Source organism: Eptesicus fuscus, chromosome 1 (assembly GCF_027574615.1).
Source record: "Eptesicus fuscus isolate TK198812 chromosome 1, DD_ASM_mEF_20220401, whole genome shotgun sequence".
Taxonomy (NCBI): Eukaryota; Metazoa; Chordata; class Mammalia; order Chiroptera; family Vespertilionidae; genus Eptesicus; species Eptesicus fuscus.
The window spans coordinates 76086400-76108117 of record NC_072473.1 but is presented as its reverse complement, the minus strand read 5'-3'; the positions used below and the strand labels follow the sequence as shown (position 1 = coordinate 76108117).

The following is a 21718-nucleotide window of genomic DNA, read 5'->3' as shown; positions in this document are numbered from 1 at the left end:
ACCAAAGTCAAGTCTCCTTCCAACACCATTTATCCCCTCCATGCCCTCTTCTACCTTCCCCACCTCCTTTTCCCTCTAGTAATCACCATACTGCTGTCTGTGTTATGACATTTTTGTGTAGTTGTTGCTGTTTGCTTAATCCCAGCCCCACAACCCCCTTCCCTTCTGACAGCTGTCAATCTGCTTTTTGTATCTATGAGTCTGTTTCTATTTTGTTATTTTATTTTGTTCAAGTGCAAGTGGTGTTCTGGGAGTATGGAGAAATAAGGTATGAGGACATTTTCATTTTTCTTTTAAATCTTTATTGTTCCTACTAGAGGCCCAGTGCATGATTGAATCATGCATGTGTAGGGTCCCCTACACGCTTTCGCTTTCGATCAAGGGGGAGCTGGGTATCTGTCCGCTGGTGCACCAGGCCTTTCAGAAGCCTCCAGCGTGGTGAAGGCTTCTGAAAGGCCTGGTGCCTGAGCGGACAGGCACCCAGCTCCCCCGCTTTTGATGGTCCGCAGTGGGACGTGAGCTCGCTGCCCCAGAGGTCCCTTCTGTGCCGCAGCACAGCCATGGCGCAGACGCTGAGCTCGAGCCACTGCTGGCCACGCGAGCTCAGCATCCCACCGGCCCAATCGGCCACCCCGGCCACCCTGAGTCCCACCCCCCCGCGCCTCCTGGCCAATCGTGGGCATAGCGAAGGTACGGTCAATTTACATATTTGTCTATTATTAGGTAGGATTATTACAGATGTTCCACTTTTTCCCCCCATAGCTCCCCTGCACCCGGTTCCCACCCCACCCCATGCCCTCGGCCCCTCCACTGTCCTTGTCCATAGGTGTAAGTTTTTGTCCAATCTCTTCCCACACCCCCACACCCTCTTCCCCCCGAGAATTGTCAATCCACTTCCTTTCCATGCCCCTGATTCTATTACATTCACCATTACATTTGTTCTGTTCATCAGATTTTTTATTCATTTGATTTTTAGATTCACTTGTTAATAGATATGTATTTGTTGTCACTTTGTTGTTCATAATTTTTTATCTTTACCTTTTTCTTCTTCTTCCTCTTCTTAAAGAATACCCTTTAGCATTTCATATAATACTGGTTTGGTGGTGATGAACTCCTTTAGCTTTTTCTTGTCTGTGAAGCTCTTTATCTGACCTTCAATTCTAAATGATAGCTTTGCTGGGTAGAGTAATCTTGGTTGTAGGTTCTTGATATTCATCACTTTGAATATTTTTTGCCACTCCCATCTGGCCTGCATAGTTTCTGTTGAGAAATCAACTGACAGTTGTATGGGTACTCCCTTGTAAGTAACTAACTGTTTTTCTCTTGCTGCTTTTAAGATTCTCTCTTTGTCTTTTGCCCTTGGCATTTTAATTATGATGTGCCTTGGTGTGGTCCTCTTTGGATTCTTCTTGTTTGGGGTTCTGTGCGCTTCCTGGACTTGTAAGTCTATTTCTTTCACCAGGTAGGGGAAGTTTTCTGTCATTATTTCTTCAAGTAGGTTTTCAATATCTTGTTCTCTCTCTTCTTCTGGCACCCCCATAATTTGGATGTTGGTACGCTTGAAGTTGTCCCAGAGGCTCCTTACACTATCTTCATATTTTTGGATTTTTTTTCTTTTTGCTCTTCCGGTTGTGTGTTTTTTGCTTCCTCATACTTGAAATCTTTGACTTGATTCTTGGGATCCTCTAGTCTACTGTTGAATCTCTGTATATTATTCTTTATTTCAGTCAGTGTATGCTTAATTTCTGACTGGTTCTTTTCCATTTTTTTGATGTTCTCACTAAGATCCTTGAAGGTCTCACTAAGTTCCTCAGAGGTTTCTAGAAGATTCTTTAGTAATCTTATATTTGTGGTTTTGAACTCTATATCCAGTATTTTGCTTTCATCCATTACTTTCATTTGTGACATGTTTCTTTGTCTCCACATTTTGTCTGCTTCCCTGTGTTTGTTTCTATGTATTGGGTAACTGCTTAGTCTCCTTGAGTTGATAGAGTAGCCTTGTGTGGTAGGTGTCCTCTAGGGCCCAGTGGCTCAGCATCCCCAGTCACCTGAGGTGGACACTCTTGGTGCACCCCTTTGTGGGCTGTGTGCACAGTCTTGTTGTAGTTAAGCCTTGATTGCTGTTGGTATCACTGGGAGGAATTGACCTCCAGGCCAATTGGCTGTGAGGACCAGCTGTGTCTACAATGGAATAGCTGCTGTGCAGGAGACACCCTTATGGGGCAGGACTTGCTTCATTGGGGCTTTGGTGCTCACTGAGTCTGCCCCTTGAGTGTGTCACTTATGGATGTGAAGAGTTGTAATCTGGTATGGTCTCACACTGACCACTGCGTACACTGTCTCTTGGATCTCCAAGGAGGTGCAAAGTCAGCCACTGCATGGGGCCACCCAGCAGGAGCCATAGAGAGATCTAAAGATTCCTCTTCTTTGTATTGGGTTTGGAAGTGCCCAGACTAGGCCCAGCTGTGTAGCAAGGCAGGCTGCTGCTGCCTGTTTGAGAGGTTTTAGGCTGAGAAACGACAGGCCATTTGTATGCAACAGCCGCTGTGCACAGCTTGGGTAGGGTTGTAAATTGGATGGGGCAGGGTCTCAGGTAATCTCCTGGGCAGAGCAAACAGCAATGGCTGCCAGTCAGCCCTGCACCAGAGAGGTCCCAGCACAGGAAAAATGACTGCTGCAAGCACCTCTGTCTGAAAGGAAGCTGCCCTCCCATCCCTGCCCAATCCCAGACAGTCCAATTTCACCCCATATGTGTCTGTGTCCTCCAGAGTCTCACCCAGAACTGGAGTTCAGAGCAAGCAGGAGCTTGTATCTCCCTCCCGATTACAAAAGCAGCTCTCCTAGGTGCCAGCCTGTTCCACGCCTCCACACCTCATACCAGTCTCAATGTGCTTTATTCTTTACCTCTAGTTCCACTCAGCCAGCTTTCCCGTGGTTCTGGATGATAGTTGTTCTGTCTTTTAGTTGTAATTATTTTTAAAATATATTTTTTATTGATTTCTTACAGAGAGGAAGGGAGAGGTATAGAGAGTTAGAAACATTGATGAGAGAGAAATATTGGTCAGCTGCCTCCTGCACACCCCCTACTGGGGATGTGCATGCAACCAAGGTACATGCCCTTGACCGGAATCGAACCTGGGACTCTTCAGTCCGCAGGCCGGTGCTCTGTCCACTGAGCCAAACCAGTTAGGGCTTAGTTGTAATTTTGATGTGGCTGTGAGAGGCAGCAAATACAGGTGTTTACCTATGTTGCCATCTTGGTTCCTCCCCATTTTCATTTTTCTTGATGTCTCAGTAGAAATTTCTTTTTAGAATGCAGGAAAAGTAATTCCCCAAATTTTGTTTTTTTGTGTGTGTGCCAAAATTGTAAAAAAAATTAGATAAATGTTGTACCTTAATTTATCTGGAACTGTAAGAAATTTAGGATTAGTGTTTGACAGAGACAATATTTTGGTTGGCAACCCCATATTAATTTTAGGGTAATTGGTTCTTGGTCACTAGGGTTACTCAGTGGTTATAGTAGCTGCCTGCCCTCAGTTTTAAGTAAAATGGTCTTTTAAATATGAGTCTGGCTAATCATGGAGATCTTTGACTAGGACTTGACTCTTAAGAGTGAATGTTTAGAAATGACATCAGTTTGATAGCAGTTTCAGAGCCAAGTCATTGTGTTTCTCTTGAGTAAATGGAATAGCGACTTTCTGGTGATTAAGCAAGTAGTTATGATTTGTGAAATCCAAATGTTAAGTATAAAAAATTATTTACCACCTTTCTTATATTATGTTTTCCAAACCCTCATCTACATTTTAAATTTTAGAGGTATTTGATCCTTAGTTTATGATGATTTGTTTCAATATGATGAGTTTGAGTGAATTGCAGGGACTCCAGATATATTCCATCACCTGTAGGTTTATTTAGGTAAACATATAGGATTTCTGGTTTAAGTTGCTTAATAGTCTGCTACACATTTCATTCAAAATAGAAAACCAGTATATTATCCTGCATACAGCCTTTGAGGATAAATTTTGCATAACTCTTGTTCCAAATCTGGCATAATTTTCCTTTTTCACTCAATTTATTTTATATAAAAGGAAAAGGTGTTCAGTTAAAAAAATGGAATTAGAGAGGGGCATTAGAGAAGGTTGTCTGCTACCACAAACTCATGCTAAGAGTATTATAGATATCAAAGCTGCAAATGATAACAGCCATCATACTGCTAGAATGTTTTCAAATAACTCATCTCCAATATTAGTTTTAATAGTTATCAGATTTCATCTGCAACTATCAGGGCTCAAACTTACAACATTTATTTTTCTTTTTTAAAATCTTTATTGTTGAAAGCTTTACATATCTCCCCCTATTTCCCCACCTTGATCTCCTCCGGCCTGTCTCCACCCCCTGCATCAGGCCTTTACCACCCTATTTTCTGTGTCCATGGGTTATGCATATATGCATACAAGTTCTTTGGTTGATTGCTTCCCACCCATCCACCCTCCCCTGTCTTCCCTCTGAGATTCCACGCTCTGTTCCATACTTCCATGTCTCTGGATCCACTCCATTCATTATTTTGTTCATTAGATTCCACTTATGAGTGAGATCATGTGATACTTGTCTCTCTGACTGACTTATTTCACTTAGCATGATACTCTCCAGGTCCCCCCACACTGTTTCAAAGGGTAAGATATTCTTTTTTTACTGCTGCAGAGTATTCCATGGTATAAATGTACCATGGCTTTTTTATCCACTTGTCTACTGATGGGCACTTGGGCTGTTTCCAGATCTTAGCTATTGTAAATTGTGCTGCTATAAACATAGGGGTGTATACTTTCTTTCTGATTGGTGTTTTGGGTTTCTTTTTTTTTAATTTAATAAATCTTTATTGTTCAGATTATTAAAATAGTTTCTCCTTTTTCCCCCTATAGCTCCCTCCACCCGGTTCCCACCCCACCCTCTGCCCTTACCTCCCCACACTGTCCTCATCCATTAGGTGTATGATTTTTGTCCAGTCTCTTCCTGACCCCCATACCCTTCCCCTTGAGAATTATCAGTCCACTCCCTTTCTATGCCCCTGATCCTATTATATTCACCAGTTTATTCTGTTCCTCAGATTTTTAATTCACCTGATTTTTAGGTTCACTTGTTGATAGATATGTATTTGTTGTTCATAATTTTTATCTTTACTTTTTTCTTCTTCCTTTTCTTAAAGAATACCTTTCAGCATTTCATATAATACTGGTTTGGTGATGATGAATGAACTCCTTTAGCTTTTTCTTATCTATGAAGCTCTTTATCTGACCTTCCAATCTGAATGATAACTTTGCTGGGTAGAGTAACCTTGGTTGTAGGTTCTTGCTATTCATCACTTTGAATATTTCTTGCCACTCCCTTCTGGCCTGCATAGTTTCTGTTGAGAAATCAGCTGACAATCGTATGGGTGCTCCCTTGTAGGTAATTAACTGTTTTTCTCTTGCTGCTTTTAATATTCTCTCTTTGTCTTTTGCTCTTGGAATTTTAATTATCATATGTCTTGGTGTGGTCCTCTTTGGATTCCTTTTGTTTGGGGTTCTGTGCACTTCCTGGACTTGTAAGTCTATTTCTTTCAACAGGTGGGGGAAGTTTTCAGTCATTATTTCTTCAAATAGTTTTTCAGTATCTTGCTCTCTCTCTTCTTCTGGCACCCCCATAATTCTGATGTTGGTATGCTTGAAGTTGTCCCAGAGGCTTCTTACACTATCTTCAACTTTTTGGATTCTTTTTGCTTTTCTGGTTGAGTGATTTTTGCTTCTTTGTATTTCAAATCTTTGACTTGATTCTTGCGTTCCTCTAGTCTGCTGTTGGGTTTCTGTATAATATTTTTTATTTCAGTCAGTGTATGTTTAATTTCTAGTTGGTCCTTTTTCATATCCTCACGGGTCTGGCTAAATTTATCGCTCTTTTCTAGGAAATTCTTGAAAAACCTTATAACCGTGGTTTTGAATTCTATATCCAGTCATTTTTTTCCCCTCCATTTCTTTCATTTGTGATCTGTTACTTTGTCTCCACATTTTCACTGCTTCCCTGAGTTGGTAAGGTAGCTTTGTGTGCTAGGTTTCCTATATGGCCCAGTGGGTCGGCCTCCCAGTCACCTGAGGTGGACACTCTTGGTGCACCCCTTTGTGGTCTGTGTGTACAGCCTTGTTGAAGTTAAGTTTTGATTGTTGTTGGTATCACTGGGAGGAATTGACCTCCAGGCCAGTTGGCTGTGAGGATCAGCTGTGTCTACACCGGGAGAACTTCTGTGCTGGAAATAGCCTTATAGGACCAGACTTGCAAAATTACAAAAGCCTATGCCAAAACTGGTTTGGCTCAGTGGATAGAGCGTCGGTCTGCAGACTGGAAGGTCCCAGGTTTGATTCCGGTCAAGGGCATGTACATTGGTTGCGGGCACATCCCCCGGTGGGGGGTGTGCAGGAGGCAGCTAGTCGATGTCTCTCTCTCATCGATGTTTCTAGCTCTCTATCCCTCTCCCTTCCTCTCTGTGAAAAATCAATAAAATATATTTTAACAACAACAAAAAAATTACAAAAGCCTCTGTGCTCAGCTTGGATGGGGCGGAGTCTCAGGGCTGAGCAGACAGTCTTGGCTTCCTGTCAGCCCTGCCCTTGCGCGCACACCTCCAGACCTTTGCCTTCCGCGGTTCCCCTGAGTTTCCGCCTAACAGTCCAGATTCCCCCAGGCTCGCCCAGAACTGGGGTTCAGTGCAGTTGGAACTGGGGTTCAGTGCAGTCAGGAGCTTCCGACTCCCTTCCGCTAGGGAAAGCTAGCGGCAACCTCAGCAGTCAGTCTTTTCTGCACGCGCACACCTCCCGACCCCTGCCCACGGCTCCCCCCAGTCTCCGAGTCTCCGTGTGCCTTTCTCTCTACCTGACAGTCCAGACTCCCCCAGTATGAGCCTGGGTCCACGGGGTTTCACCTGGAATTGGGGTTCAGTGCAGTCGGAACTAGGGTTCAGTGAAGTCGGGGGCTTCCTTCCCTCTCCCGCCAGAGAAAGCCAGCCAGGCACTCAGCCGCCCTTCCTCTCTGCGTGTGTGTCTCTGTACCTCAGTCCTTTGCAGCTCCACTGATTTTCCGTGAGCTTTTTTCTTTCTTTCTAGTTGTAGAATTTCCACTCAGCCAGCTCTCCTGTGGTTCTGGATGATGTCTGTTCTGTCTTTTAGTTGTAGTTTTGAAATTGTTGTGCGAGGCAGCAGTTTAGGTGTTTACCTATGCCGCCATCTTGGTTTCTCTGGTGTTTTGGGTTTCTTAAGACATATTCCTAGAAGTAGGATTACTTGGTCAAATGGCAGTTCCATATTTAAGTTTTTTTGAGGAAACTCCATACTGTTTTCCATAATGGCTGCACCAGTCTGCACTCCCACCAGAAGTGTATTACTGTTCTCTTTTTTTCCACATCCTCGCCAGCACTTGTCATTTGTTGATTTGTTGATGGTATCCATTCTGACAAGTGTGAGGTGATACCTCATCGTCATTTTAATTTGCATCTCTCTGATAATCTTGATTTTGAGCATTTTTTTCAAAAAACTTACAACATTTTTAGAGTAAATTTCAGCTTAGGAAGTGTAATCAACACATACTAAATGAGCACCCCACCATTGCATGGTATAGTGGCTAGGCTTTGTGGAATTTTCTAGAGAAATTCAAGATATGGTTTCTGTCTTTGAGGAGCTTGTAGTCTATTTGTAATAGCAGGTTGTCATATACATTAAACAATTTAGAGATTAATATAATGGCTGTTTGAGCAATCAAAACCTAAGTGGTATGGTATAGGAAAAATTCCTTGAGAGAACAGATTTGGTAGAAAGTATGACTTAAGATTTTCCTTGAAGGATACAGGATTTAGAAAAGGGGGAAAGGGAATTCTGGAATGGAAATTATAGCATAAGCTAAGGTAGTGACAGGAACTCAAAATGGTAAAAATATGGGGAGTAAGAGTAGAGGGATGTAACTAGAGTGAGGAAAATAAAGTCAGATGGGTAGAGTAGGGCCATATTCTAGAGCATGCATTGACAAACTTTTCCTGTGAAGGGTCAGGAGGTAAATATTTTAGGCTTTTTACCATATGGTCTCTGTCACAACTACTCAATTCTGCTTTAGCATGAAAGCACCCATAGACAAAAACAGGCAGTGACCTAGATTGGGCCCACAGGCTGTAGGTGGCTGACTCCTGTCCTAGAGCCACAGTTCCAAACTATGTGCCTAGCTATACATAATTAACTCACAGGGAAACCATAAGATATTTTAAAATTTTGAAGGAAATGCAGTGATACTTGACTTTAGTTTATAAACAATAGAAATTGTTTCCTATTGCTATCATAACAAATCACCACAAACTTAGTGTCTTAGGACAAAACTAACTAAGAATTCTGTAGGTTAGAAGTAGAACATGGATCTCATTGGGCTAAAATCAAGGTCTTGGCAAGGCAGCATTCCTCTCTGGAGGCTTTAGGAGAGAATGTATTTCCTTGCCTTTTTCAGCTTCTTGAGGCTGCCAGCATTCATTGGCCCATGGCCCCCTTCCTCCATCTTCAAAGCCAGCAGTGGTAGATTGAGTCCTTCTTACATCACATCACTCCAGTGACCTTGCTTCTATTATCACATCTCTGATTCTGACTCTTTTGCCACACACTTCCACTTTTAATTGGATAATTCAAGATAACCTATTTCAAGGTCAGCTGATGAATAGCCTTAATTTCATCGGCAACCTTAACTTTACCTTTCTGTGTAACCTAATATATTCATAGGTATCAGGGATTAGGACATAGATGTCTTCAAAGGACCATTATTCTGCCTATTATATTACACCCTCTGGCCCCCTAATATCCATATACATCTCACATGCAAAATACACCCACCCCATATCAACATTCCCCATTCTCAATTATTATAGCAACTCAAAGTCTAAACTCTCATCTTAATGTCATCAGCTCAGAATCCCAAATTCTCATCATCTAAATCAGGCATGGATGATTTTCTGAGTCTGATGCATCTTGGGATAAAATTATTCTCCAACTACTAGTATAGGCATGTCTATTTTATTTTGATATTTTGCTCGCAAAATACAATGGTGGGACAGGCATAGGATACCATTATAGATATTTCAGTTCAAATGGGGGTAAACTTGAAGGAAAAGGGAATATCTGGTCTCAAGCAATTTCAAAATCTAGCCATTACATTTCAAGGCCTGGGAATAATCTTCAGGGACTTGAAGCTCCATGCCCTGGATTTAAGATTCTGCTTTCTGACCTAATGGCTCAGCATTATCTTTCATTTTTCATGAAGGGTAGCATATATTTACAGTTGAGATGTTTCATCAGCCTGTTTCCAGACTATAGAATTTTGGAGGTTTAACAGCCTTCTTTTTTTTTTTTTTTTTTTTTTACAGAGAGGAAGAGAGAGGGATAGACAGTTAGAAACATCGATGATAGAGAAACATCGATCAGCTGCCTCCTGCACACCCCCTACTGGGGATGTGCCCGCAACCAAGGTACATGCCCTTGACCGGAATCGAACCCGGGACCTTTCAGTCCGCAGGCCGACGCTCTATCCACTGAGCCAAACCGGTTTCGGCGGTTTAACAGCCTTCTTTTATTTTATGCTCTTTTCTTCCTTTCAGTCAAATCTAGCAGGTTTTGTGGTAGTATGCCATTCTCAAGAACCCTGTGGATCTCACATATATGTCATGGATATTCACTCCATCAGACAAGAGGTTCCTGACAGGTCTTTCCTAGATAATCCTATTTCTATTCTTAGCTTCTACTGAGATGGCTGTGGAGATCTGAGTCATGTGTTTAATTTTTTTCAAAGAGCTTTTTGTGTGACTGAATACTTTGACCTTTTGATCTTTCTGAGATATTAGCAAAAGGTTGTCCAGTCACAACCTTGACTTTTTCTGTAGAGCATGCTTTCCTGGCAGGGAATCTCAAAATTTTAGCAACTTTTACAATCTGGATAGGCTGAGAATTTCCAAAATCATTAAGTTCTGTTTCCTTTTTGTTGAACAGTTCTTCCCTCAATTTATCTCTTTCCTCTCATATTTTATGTAAGCAGCAAGAAGACACCAGGCCACACTTTCAACACTTTTCTTGGAAATCTCAGCTAAATGTTCTATCACTTACAAGTTCTGATTTCCACATAACTGTAGGACACAATTCTGCTAAGCTTTCTGCACTGTGTAACAAGCATCACCTTCCCTCAAGTTTTCCAATAACATGTTTATTTCCTTCCAGCAACACCTTTAACATCATAATTCTACTAACAAACAGTCTGTTCACAATAATTTTGGTATTATCTAAGGGAATTTATTGTTTTCTCTACCATGGTCCTCACTTTCTTGAGAGCCCTCACCAGTGGGCTCCATATTTGTACTGACAGCCTGTTCAAAGCAATCTAGACTATTTCTGTTGTGCTCCTCAAATTCTTCCACCCTCTGCCCACTGTCCAATTCTAAACTAACGTCTACATTTTTAAGTATTTTTATAGTAGCACCCCCACTTCCATGTACCAAAATCTGCTGCATACCTTTTGATTACAACATATCTTTGTGTATCTTGGCTTTCAGTGGTTGCTGTGATACAAAGCAAGTAAAACACAAAACTCAGTGTTGACTAAGAAATGAGGAAAGCTATGTCCAATTTCATTCCAAGGTTCAAGAAGTACAGTACCCAATAGGCATACACATCCCATTAGTAAATAATTGTGGTTATTTAAGAATGAAATAGAAATATTTTTTAATTTATATGTATTATTTTTTTTCAAATGGATTCTAAATTTTAGTTCATAAATACCTGCTAAGTTGTTTACACCTAACTATTTAATAAATGGAGCTGGTACTTATTTCTTTTGACTTAAGGGTGCCATGAAAATCTTGAGACACTAAGGGTGCCATAAACTGAGAAGGTCTGAGAACTTCTATGTTAGACATTGGGTAGAGTTGGTTGATGCCTTAGGCAATGAGAATTAATTGTGTGCTTGAATAGGGGAGTGAATTGAAGCACTATCTTAAGAATATATTACAGGAAAAAAATAAAGAAGAAAAAGAATATAGTACAGTTGACTCTTGAACAATGAAGGGGTTAGAGGCCCAGACAACCCATGCAGTAAAAAACCTGCATACAATGCCCATCTGGCATGGCTCAGTGGTTGAGCATCAACCTATGAACCAGGAGGTCACAGTTCCATTCCTGTTCAGGGCACATGCCTAGGTTGCAGGCCCGATCCCCATTGTGGGGGGCGTGCAAGAGGCAGCTGATCAATGATTCCCTCTCATCATTGATGTTTCTATCTCTCTTTCCCTCTTCCTTCCTCTCTGAAATCAATAAAAATATATTTTTTAAAAACCTGCATACAACTTAAGTCAGCCCTCCGGATATACAAATTCCCAACTGCACATAAAAATTACAGTTGACCCTCAAACAATGCAGGTTTGAACTTTACAGATCCACTTATGTATGGATTTTGAACGATGTGTGTTTGAACTTATATGTGGATTTAAAATTAATTTTTTAATCCTCACCTGAGAATATGTTTTTATTGGTGTTTTTTTTTTTAGAGGGAGAGAAAAACATCAGAGAGAGAAACATGTGAGAGAGAAACACTGATACATCAATTGGTTGCTTCCCATATGCACCCCCACCAGGGATCAAACCCACAATCTAGGTATGTCCCCTGACTGGGAATCGAACCTGCAACCTTTTGATGTATGGGACAATACTCTAACCAACTGAGCCACCCGGCCAGGGTAAAATTAAATTTTTTTACATCAACAGTAAAGCCATGGGTTTTTTTTCTTTTTTAAATATATTTTATTGATTTTTCACAGAGAGGAAGAGAGAGGGATAGAGAGTTAGAAACATAGATGAGAGAGAAACATCGATCAGCTGCCTCTTGCACACCCCCTACTGGGGATGTGCCAGCAACCAAGGTACATGCCCTTGACCGGAATCGAACCCGGGACCTTTGAGTCCTCAGGCCGACGCTCTATCCACTAAGCCAAACCGGTTTCGGCAAGCCATGGTTTTTGTCAGAAAAAATGGGGTTTCAAAATATATGAGAACAATAACTTAATTGAAGTGGTGGTTACATGACTGCATGCAATTGTCAAAATTGATAGAACTGTACACTTAAGAAGATGAATTTTACTCTATGTAAATTTTATCTCAATAAATTTTAACTGAGTATATGAGAACAGATGTTTATTTTTAATTGAGATATAACTCACATACCTTAAGGTCCCCAATTTAAATGTACATTTCAGTGGTTTTTAGTATATTCACAAAATTGTGAAAACATCACTGACTCCAAAACATTTTCATAACTCCCAAAAGAAACTCCTTGTTCATTAGCAGTCAATCCACATTTCTCCTTCTCTTCATCCTCTGGCAACCATATATCTACTTCCTTTTTTTCATAGTTTTTATTGTGGCAAAATACACATAATGACCATCTTAACTTCTTAAGTGTACAGTTCATTGGTATTAAGTACATTCATATTGTTAAGCAACCATCACCACCATCCATCTCCAGAACTCTTTTCATCTTGCAAAATGAAACTCTATACCCATTAAGCAATAATTTCCCATGCACCCCACCAGCCCCTGGCAACCACCACTCCACTTTCTGTTTCTTTGATTTTGACTACTCTAAGTACTTCACAAAAGTTAAACCATACATTGTTTGTCTTTTTGTGACTACCTTATTTCACTGAACATAATGTCCTCGAGCTTTATCCAAGTTTTAGCACGTATCAGAATTCTTTCCCTTTTTAAGGTTGAATAGTATTCCAGTGTAAGTATATACTACATTTTGCTTTTCCATTCAACCATTAATGGGCATTTTTATTGCTTCCACATATTAGCAATCGTGATTTATAGTCTAGAATAGCTCCCCTTATCCACAGGGGATACATTTCAAGACCCCCCAAAGGATGCCTAAAACCATGGATGGTAGTGAACCCTATACAGTATACAGTATGTTTTTTCCTATACATACATAACTATGATAAAATTTAGTTTATAAATTAAGCACAGAAAAAGATTAACAACAATAATAAAATAGAACAATTATAACAATACATTATAATGAAAGTTATGTGGATGTGATCTCTCTCAAGATATCTTATTATACTCTACACTAGAGGCCCGGTGCACAAATTTGTGCACCAGTGGGGTCCCTTGGCCTGGCCTGTGGGATCAGGCTGAAACAGGCCCTCCGACATCCTCCAAATGGTCCCAGATTGTGAGAGGGTGCAGGCCAGGCCGAGGGACACCACCGGTGCATGATCAGGGCCAGGGAGGGACGTGGGAGGTTGGCCAGCCAGGGAGGGACCGTGGGAGGACTCTAGGGCATGTCTGGCCCTTCTAGCTCAGTCCCAATTGGCCAGACCCCAGCAGCAAGCTAACCTACCAGTTGGAGAATCTGCCCCCTGGTGGTCAATGCACGTCATAGAGAGCAATTGAGTGGCCTTAGCATATCATTAGCATATTACACTTTGATTGGTTGAATAGATGACTGGACACTTAGCATTTTAGGCTTTTATTATATAGGATATGGTATGAATATGGTGTACAAAGGGATGATTCACGTTCTAGTGGGTTGGAGCAGGCCAGTGTGAGATTTCATCCCATTACTCAGAACAGTATGCAATTTAAAACTTATGAATTGTTTATTTCTGGAATTTTTCACTTAATATTTTTGGACCATATTTGACTGCAGGTAACTAAAACTGCAGATAAGGAGGGGGGACTACTTTATTTTGTCTACTATGCATTAGTATAGACATCCTTGCTCTCTTTAGGTTACTATTTATATGGAATATCCTTTTTCATCCTTTTACTTTCTACCTACTTGTGTCTTTGTATGTAAATTTAGTTTCATGTAGACAGCATATATTTGGATCATGTGTTTTTTTAGACATTTCATCACCTTTACTTATTTATTTTTTGTGTTTGTTTGTTTTTGTTAATCCTCACCTGAGGATGTTTTCCAATTGACTTTTAGAGAGAATGGAAGAGAGAAGGAAAGACAGAGAGAAACACATCGATTGGTTGCCTTCTGCACGAGCCCTGACCAGGGCCTGGGGCCGGGGAGGAGTCTGCAACCAAGGTACATGCCCTTGATGAGAATTGAACCCGGGACCCTTTGATCCAAAGGCTGATGCTCTATCCACTGAGCCAAACCAGCTAGGGCTGGATCGTGGGTTTTTTGTTGTTGTTGTTGTTGTTTTTTAACCCATTCTACCAATCTCTGTCTTTTGATTGGAGAGTTTAATCTATTTACATTTAAAGTAAGTACTGATAAGGAGGGACTTCTGTCATTTTGCTATTTGTTTTCTTTATGCTTTATAGATTTTGTGACCCTCATTTCCTATATTATTGTCTTCTTTTATGTTCAGTTAATTTTTCATAGTAAAACATTTAAATCTTCTCATTTTCTTTTGTGCATATTTTATAGCTATTTTCTTTGTGTTTTGCCATGGGGATTACATAATCCTATGATCAGGAGCAGCAAACAGCTATCAGAGCACATATCCCTGATATTTGAAGGACAGAGTCCTTTTTTGCCCACCCTGGCTCCTACAATCTACTCTTAGGATGTGTGCACAGCTACCTGTCACTGGGCTAGGGTGGGGGTGGTAGCTACTACTGTGCTAAGAGCTGAAATTTGCCAGTTTACCATCTAAGCCTTCCCTTGGAAGTTGCAAGCTTTCAATAGACCTAACAGTTCCAAATAGTTGCACCATACAGATTCTGCCAATGTAATTGTTGTCTAGCTGAGGTAGTAAGATTCTTGGTGCCTTCTACTTCACCATCTTTCTAGAATCCTGTCTAATTTACTTCTTTTTAAAGTATAATTTTAAGAAAAAACAAGAAATATTTCTCCATCTGTGACTTGAGGGAAGGATATAAACATAGAGGTAGGAACATTGGTAGGCTGCGGGGAGGAACCTCATGTATGATTACTTTAATCTTTTCTGTGTATTCAGAATCTAATTTAATACAAGTAAGGTGCAAGTAAGGAAAATTTCCTCTTAAGGGCAGAAGAGGTCTGTAAAAACCTTGGGAAACCATCCAGGGAGTCAAGGGAAATTAGACATACTAATTCTGTAGTATTGTAGGTGTAAACAGTTGTACATGAAGTTGTAATCCTGGGTTGTAGTATTAAATAGGGATCAATCATTAGCAATTGGCAGTTTTTAAAAGTAAAATTTCAGGTTTGACTTATACACATTACATATTTTGACCCTGGGTCTACTGTTGTTAATTTGGGAAGAAAGAAAAAGGAGAAAGAACAATAGCCAGAACTGGGGTATAGCTTCCACTAACAGCTGTGTAGTAGAAGGTCGAAGAGAACTTTGTTGTCCATGGATACTATAACTGCTCTGAGCAGCATTTGCATGAAGAAGAACATTTTAAATTTGGACATTTTAGATTTAATATTTGATTGACTTGTAATAGATAGGGTACAGTATTTGATCCTTTGACTTCCAACTTGGACCTGAATTGTTTACCTGTACTCATCTGACAGTCAAATAACTTATCATATTTGGCTGTCCTAGCTCTGAAATTTAGTCCTCTGTCACTTTTCTAATATCAACTCCCCACTCCCCATGATTCTAAAAGCCCTGAAATTTTGGAGAACAGTACTTTTTAGGATGTAACCATTTTACCATTTCAATCAATGTAACTATTCAGGATTCTGACTGTCATTTTGACATATAATTTGCAAGGTGGTGGATTCCCATCCTAGTTCCTGTAAGTGTAGATATTCAAATTTATGCTGAATATTCTAAATTGTTGGCTTCTGTTAGATGAGAGCATCTCATGGGTCACAAAGTTGTTCAACAAATTCTCAACATTGACATGCTTCTTCTTTCAGGTTGACAATAAATGCCCTTGCCCAGAAACTCAATGTTTATTGGAAGGAAAAGACTTCCCAAGAGAACTTTGAAACCTCAGCCATAGCCAGGATAATACCGTGAGTAATAAATATCTATATATATAAAAGGCTAATATGCAAAGTGTCCCCTCGGGAGTTTGACCTGGACACCGGGAGTTATATCGCTCGCTATGACATGCGCTGACCACCAGGGGGCAGTGCGGAATGAAGGAAGGCCCTGGCTGGCAGCCAGCAGCCAGGGAAGGGAGGCCCTGGCTGGCAGCCAGAAGGAAGGCCCCGGCCGGCAGCCAGGAGGCCCCAATCAACCCTGATTGCCGGCCAGACCTAGGGAACCTACCTGTGCATGAATTTTGTGCACTGGGCTTCTAGTAGAATATAAAATTATTGGGGGAGCAAATGGAAGGAGCAAGAAGAAGATGGTGCTTTTCACATAAGGAAGTTTAATGCACTAAAACTGGGAAGTCACCAGTACTAATTTTATCATTATCTAGACCTCTTCATTCTGGTTTAACACTTGTGTGGTTTGGATCATAAATATAAAGAGTTTAGTATGTTCAGTTTACCCTATAGGCCGTATGATATAGTGGAAGATGATGGGCATTTAAATCAGATACTCCAGGGTTGAAAATCTGGATCTGCTTCTTAATAGTTGGATGAACTTGGGTAAGTAAGTCACTTTACCTCTCTGAATATAATAAATTATATGATATAACATTTTTTAGCACAGTGCCTGGCATATAGTAGATATTCAAACACAGTGCCTGGCATATAGTAGATAGAAAACTTACCTGCTTTTTATTCCTAGTGAACATTGTTGGAATTGTACCAAGGAATTTGACAATGGAAGTAGAGAACCCAGCATATGAGAGAAAAAAAGAACTATGGATGAGGATGAAATACCTCAGTAGTCCAGGAAAGGAGCATAATACAGAGAATAGAATGTGTAACAATATATATATACAGTCAGTTACACTACCATCAAGACAAAGATTAGAATATTAACAGTTCATTTTGAGGTAGGCAGCCCCCTGTGTTTTTTTTAATGGAAATCATCAGGAAAATATATGATATAAAATTTTGTTTCAAATGCAACCTGATTGCTATATAAATATCACTATTTTATTCTAAATATCTTGCTCATGCCCAACCTCCATGGATTTCAAAGACATAAACATTAAAATGAGATGCCATTTTTGGTCTTTCAAATAAGCAATGATTAATGCAATGAAACAGTTGTTCATATATTGCTGGAGTGTATATACTGTATATATACACTACATATATACACACACACACACACACACACACACACACACACACACACACACTATCCTCTCTAATAAAATGGTAATATGCAAATTAACCATCACTCTGCTACATAAGCCACGCCCACCATCCAATCAGGGTGAGTATGCAAATTAACCCCATCCAAGATGGCTACAGCCACAGAGAGCAAGGTTTCCCAGGTAACAGAGCAAGCCAAGCTTTCCATAGCCATTGCAGGCCTAAGCCTCCACTCAAGCTACAAAGTTTCAATTATAGAAGGTAAACAAATTCAAACAAATGGCAGCAGAATGGAGCTTGAGAGAGCAGGCCAGGGTTGCCGGCGGCAACAGGGGAAGCAAAGCTTTCCATACACCCTGGCCGGGCTCATCCGCTTAAGGCTACAAAGTTTCAATTACAGAAGGTAAATTAACTGCCACAGAAATGGCTGCCGCCCCGGAGGGAGCAGCAGGCTTGGCTCCGCTCCAGGCTACAAAGTTTCAATTGTAGAAGGAAAATAAATTCCAGATACCAGGGCCTCCGCTTAGGTTGCCAGGGGGCGTGGCCGGCCTGCAAACCACCAAAGGCCCCTTGCTCAGGCTGCCCCATGCCCCAAGGGAACCCCCACCTGATCCGGGACGCCCTTCAGGGCAAACCAGCTGGCCCCCACCCCTGTACCAGGCTTCTATCCTATCTAATAAAAGAGTAATATGCAGATTGATCATCACTGCAACACACAATATAGCTGCCCCCATGTGGTCAAAGATCCTGCCCCCATGTGGACACAAGATGGCCACTACAAGATGGCCAGCAGGAGAGGGCAGTTGGGAGGCACCCAGCCTGCAAGGGAGGGCAGTTGTGAGGGACCAGCCCTGCAAGGGAGGGCAGTTGAGAGGGACCAGGCTTGCAAGGGAGGGCAGTTGGAGGTGATCAACCCTGCAGGAGAGGGCAGTTAGGGGTGACCAGGCTGGCAGAGGAGGGAAGTTGGGGCAAACAGGCTGGCAGGGGAGCAGTTAAGCATCAACCAGGCTGGCAGCAGAGTGGTTAGGGGGTGATCAGGCTGGCAGGCAGGAGCAGTTAGGGGCAATCAGGAAGGCAGGCAGGCAAGCAGTTGGGAGCCAGCAGTCCTGGATTGTGAGAGGGATGTCCGACTGCCCGTTTAGGCCCGATCCAGGAGTCCCAGATTGGAGAGGGTACAGGCTGGGCTGAGGGACAACCTCCCGCCATGCACGAATTTCGTGCACCGGGCTTCTAGTATATATATAAAAGGCTAAGTGACCAACCGTATGTCCGCCCATACATCCGACCATCTGACCAGCCGGTATATATCCAGTACATATGACGCGCACTGGCAATTTAAAAATAAACATTGACTTGCACATGCGTGAGACATATAAAACTCTCACTGGTGCCAATCACACGCGGGTGTTTCAATCTGTCATTGTCAATCGTGAATTTGGTTGACACTTCTATTATAGAGAAAGGGTGAATAGCAATATTAAAATATTTCTTCTAATTAATTTCCTTTCAATGTGCACAAATCCATGCACCAGGCCACTATTATGTATATTAAAGAATCTTTCTGGAAGCAGAATTGTAATAATGATGATCATTTATTGAGTATTTACTTATATTCCAGGTACTGGTCTAAATTTTTTACTTATGTTTACATGTATTCATCATAACAATCCTATGAGATAGACAGATAATATTATTTCTTCTTTACAAATGTAGACACTGGTAACTGAGAGCTTAAGTAACTTGCTCAAGATTAGACAGGTACAAAATGGTAGGTCAAAGGTTCAAATATAGGCAATTGGGCTCCAAAGCACAAGATCTTAACCATGACACTTCTGGAAGGATGCAATGAGGATTATATGGTATAGCCCCTTCAATTACCTATTTATTACAAGCACAAGCTGAAAAGCCTTTCCTACCACGGTCTGCATGTAACCTGAGGCAGGGAGTTACTGTCTTTAATGTTTGTCCATAAGAGAGTAATATTGACGTGCATCTGCAAGAGACTCTTCTGTGCATGTGCATGACTTGTATGCATGCATATAAGCATAACCAATGGACACAAGACCCTGGGGGGCGGGGAATGAGGGCATGTGTCGAGGGATAGGGGAGACTGGGGGGAGGTCAATTGGGGAAAAAGGAGACATATGTACTACTATTTGTAAGACGTTAAACAATAAACACACACACACACACACACACAAACAAAAAACACCAAAACTAATATGACCTTTGCTCTCCCCTCTCACTACTGCTGAAACTGCTTTTTGCTGCTCTGGCTCTAAATAAAACAGTGGCTGAATGGAAATATATAGACACCAGAGGTCAGGCCTGAGCTCAGAGTTTAGAAGTTGTAAGGCTGAAGCAGCCTGGAGCTAGGAGATAGGAAGCTATATATCCAAAAATCTGTATGAATTCTCTTTTTAAAAACAGAGCTTTAAACAAGAAGAATACATTGTATTTGAGTGGTAGAAGTATGAGTGTCTTTTATATCTTTCTGTATTTCCATTTTTTTAAAGAGCTGATTATTATAACTAGAAATAAAGCACTATCTACAAAGATAAGGAAAATATTGAATTAAGATGTAAAAAAACACATCACTCTATTGAAATATATAGTATAAGAGCAATATAAGTGTAACACAAAACCCACCCTAGGTTAAATTACATGTTTTTCAAATTGGTCCTACATGCCCCTCTACCCTCTTTCTGTGTCTTTTCTCCAGCCTTCCTGGTTCCCACTCCTTTCATACCTTAGGTGCTATTTCTATTATACATGGACCACCTCCTTCCACAGAGAAACAGTGAAGGTGACTGGATATGCTTCCTGGGGGTGGGAGGGTGGTGGGGAGAGGTTATGTGTATTAAGAGTAGAATTCTGGAAGAATTTATCTTAATAATTTAACCTAATTGTCAGACTGGAGCCACCATTTCTAGTTATGAAATTTAATCAAATTTGTATTACTTTTTAAGATTAACTTTGGGAATATCAACCTAATAAAATTTTGATTAAAGTATAAACAAATTTTGAAAGGAAAAAAATAGGCGTAGGGAGTTTATAGGGAAATGGAGAGGTTTTGATGATGATTCTTCAGTGACTCCCACAAATGCATTTTTTTAAAATAAGAGAACATACTATATAATAAAAGGCTAATATGCAAATAGACAAAACAGCAGAACAACTGAACAACTGGTCGCTATGACATGTGCTGACCACCAGGGAGCACGAGTGGAACATGGCAGGCATCGGATATGGCTGGATGGTGGAGCAGGTGAGTGGGGGCGCCAGACCAAGGCAGTGTGCCCATCGCTGTCATTGAGGCAAGCCTCTGGTGGTTATTGAAAATTCTTTGCTCCCTCATGCTGTGGTCCCGCCCGGCACTCGCACCTACTGCCAGTGCTGGCCCCACTCGCACCCACTGCTAGCACCAGAGCCACCGCTTGCACCCACTGCTGGCGCCCAGTGCCAGCCCTGATCACTAGGTGCCATCAGCAGGTGCAAGTGGTGGCTGCCGGCCGCAGTTTCCCTGGAGGGCTTCTCCACCTCCCCCTGCTCCTGAGGGGCAATCAGGGCTGGCAGCCGCCTCTTGCACCCACTGCCAGTGACCGCGCCACTCACACCCACTGCTGGCACTGGTCCCACTCACACCCGGAGCCGGCGCTGGAGCCGCCGCTTTCTCACACCTGCTGCCAGCACCCAGCGCCTGTCCCAGTCATCAGTGGGTGCAAGTGGTGGCTGCCGGCCCTGATAGCCCCTGAGGGCTTCTCCACTTCTCCCTGCTCCTGAGGGGTCAATCGGGACAGCAGCTGCCGCTCGCACCCACTGACAGCACCAGCCCCAATCACTCTGTGCCATCAGCGGGTGAGAGCGGGGTGGATGCCACGGGAGCAGGGCTACCGGCAGACAGGGGACCAGGGGCCATGGCAGGAAGGGCCAGGAAGGGGCTCGGAGGATGGGCTGAGACCCACCCCTGTGCCCACTGCAGCCTCGCGGTCCACAGTTCCTTTCAAAGTGCACAAATTTGTGCACTGGGCCCCTAGTTTATTAATAAAATCATAGAGGTAGAAAAAGTAATTCCTAGAAGAAATGGGCTTAGGAAATATGTTACCGAGATAAAGGAAGGGCCCATGGAGCTTGGGAGTGAGGAAGCTGGTGGTAATGCACCTAGGGGACAGGGAAAAGTGAAGGGGGAGGGGGAAGGGAAAGGAAAAGGGAAAAGCATGGGCATGCTCCCAGGAAGAAGGGCCCACTGGGTCCTCTGTCCTAAGGATTTTAAGGGTGGAGATTTTAGGGGAGGTTCCAGTGGAAAATCTTAATGGAATATTCAGCAGCTTTTCAGGTATGCCCATTCAGGGTCGAGGTCTCCACTGATTGATTGCCATAACAGGGGGTCATTATTCAATGCAGTTCATCCTGAGGTCAGCCTTGGTGTCACTGGTCTGGTTTTGCTGCTTTTCTGGGCCTGGAGCTGAAATACAACTGAGGCCTAGATGTTATCTCTAGGGAG

At 42.0% G+C, this 21718-nt stretch overlaps 1 protein-coding gene across 2 annotated transcripts in view; it reads left to right on the top strand.

The window, feature by feature from the left end:
• Positions 1-21718, top strand: part of MORC4 (MORC family CW-type zinc finger 4) — a 70293-nt gene that overhangs the window by 32389 nt on the left and 16186 nt on the right. For both annotated transcript variants that reach the window (XM_008156321.3, XM_008156322.3), the window contains exon 10: positions 15910-16008. In XM_008156321.3, coding sequence (XP_008154543.2) covers positions 15910-16008 — 99 coding nt within the window. The remainder of the gene's footprint in view (positions 1-15909; positions 16009-21718) is intronic.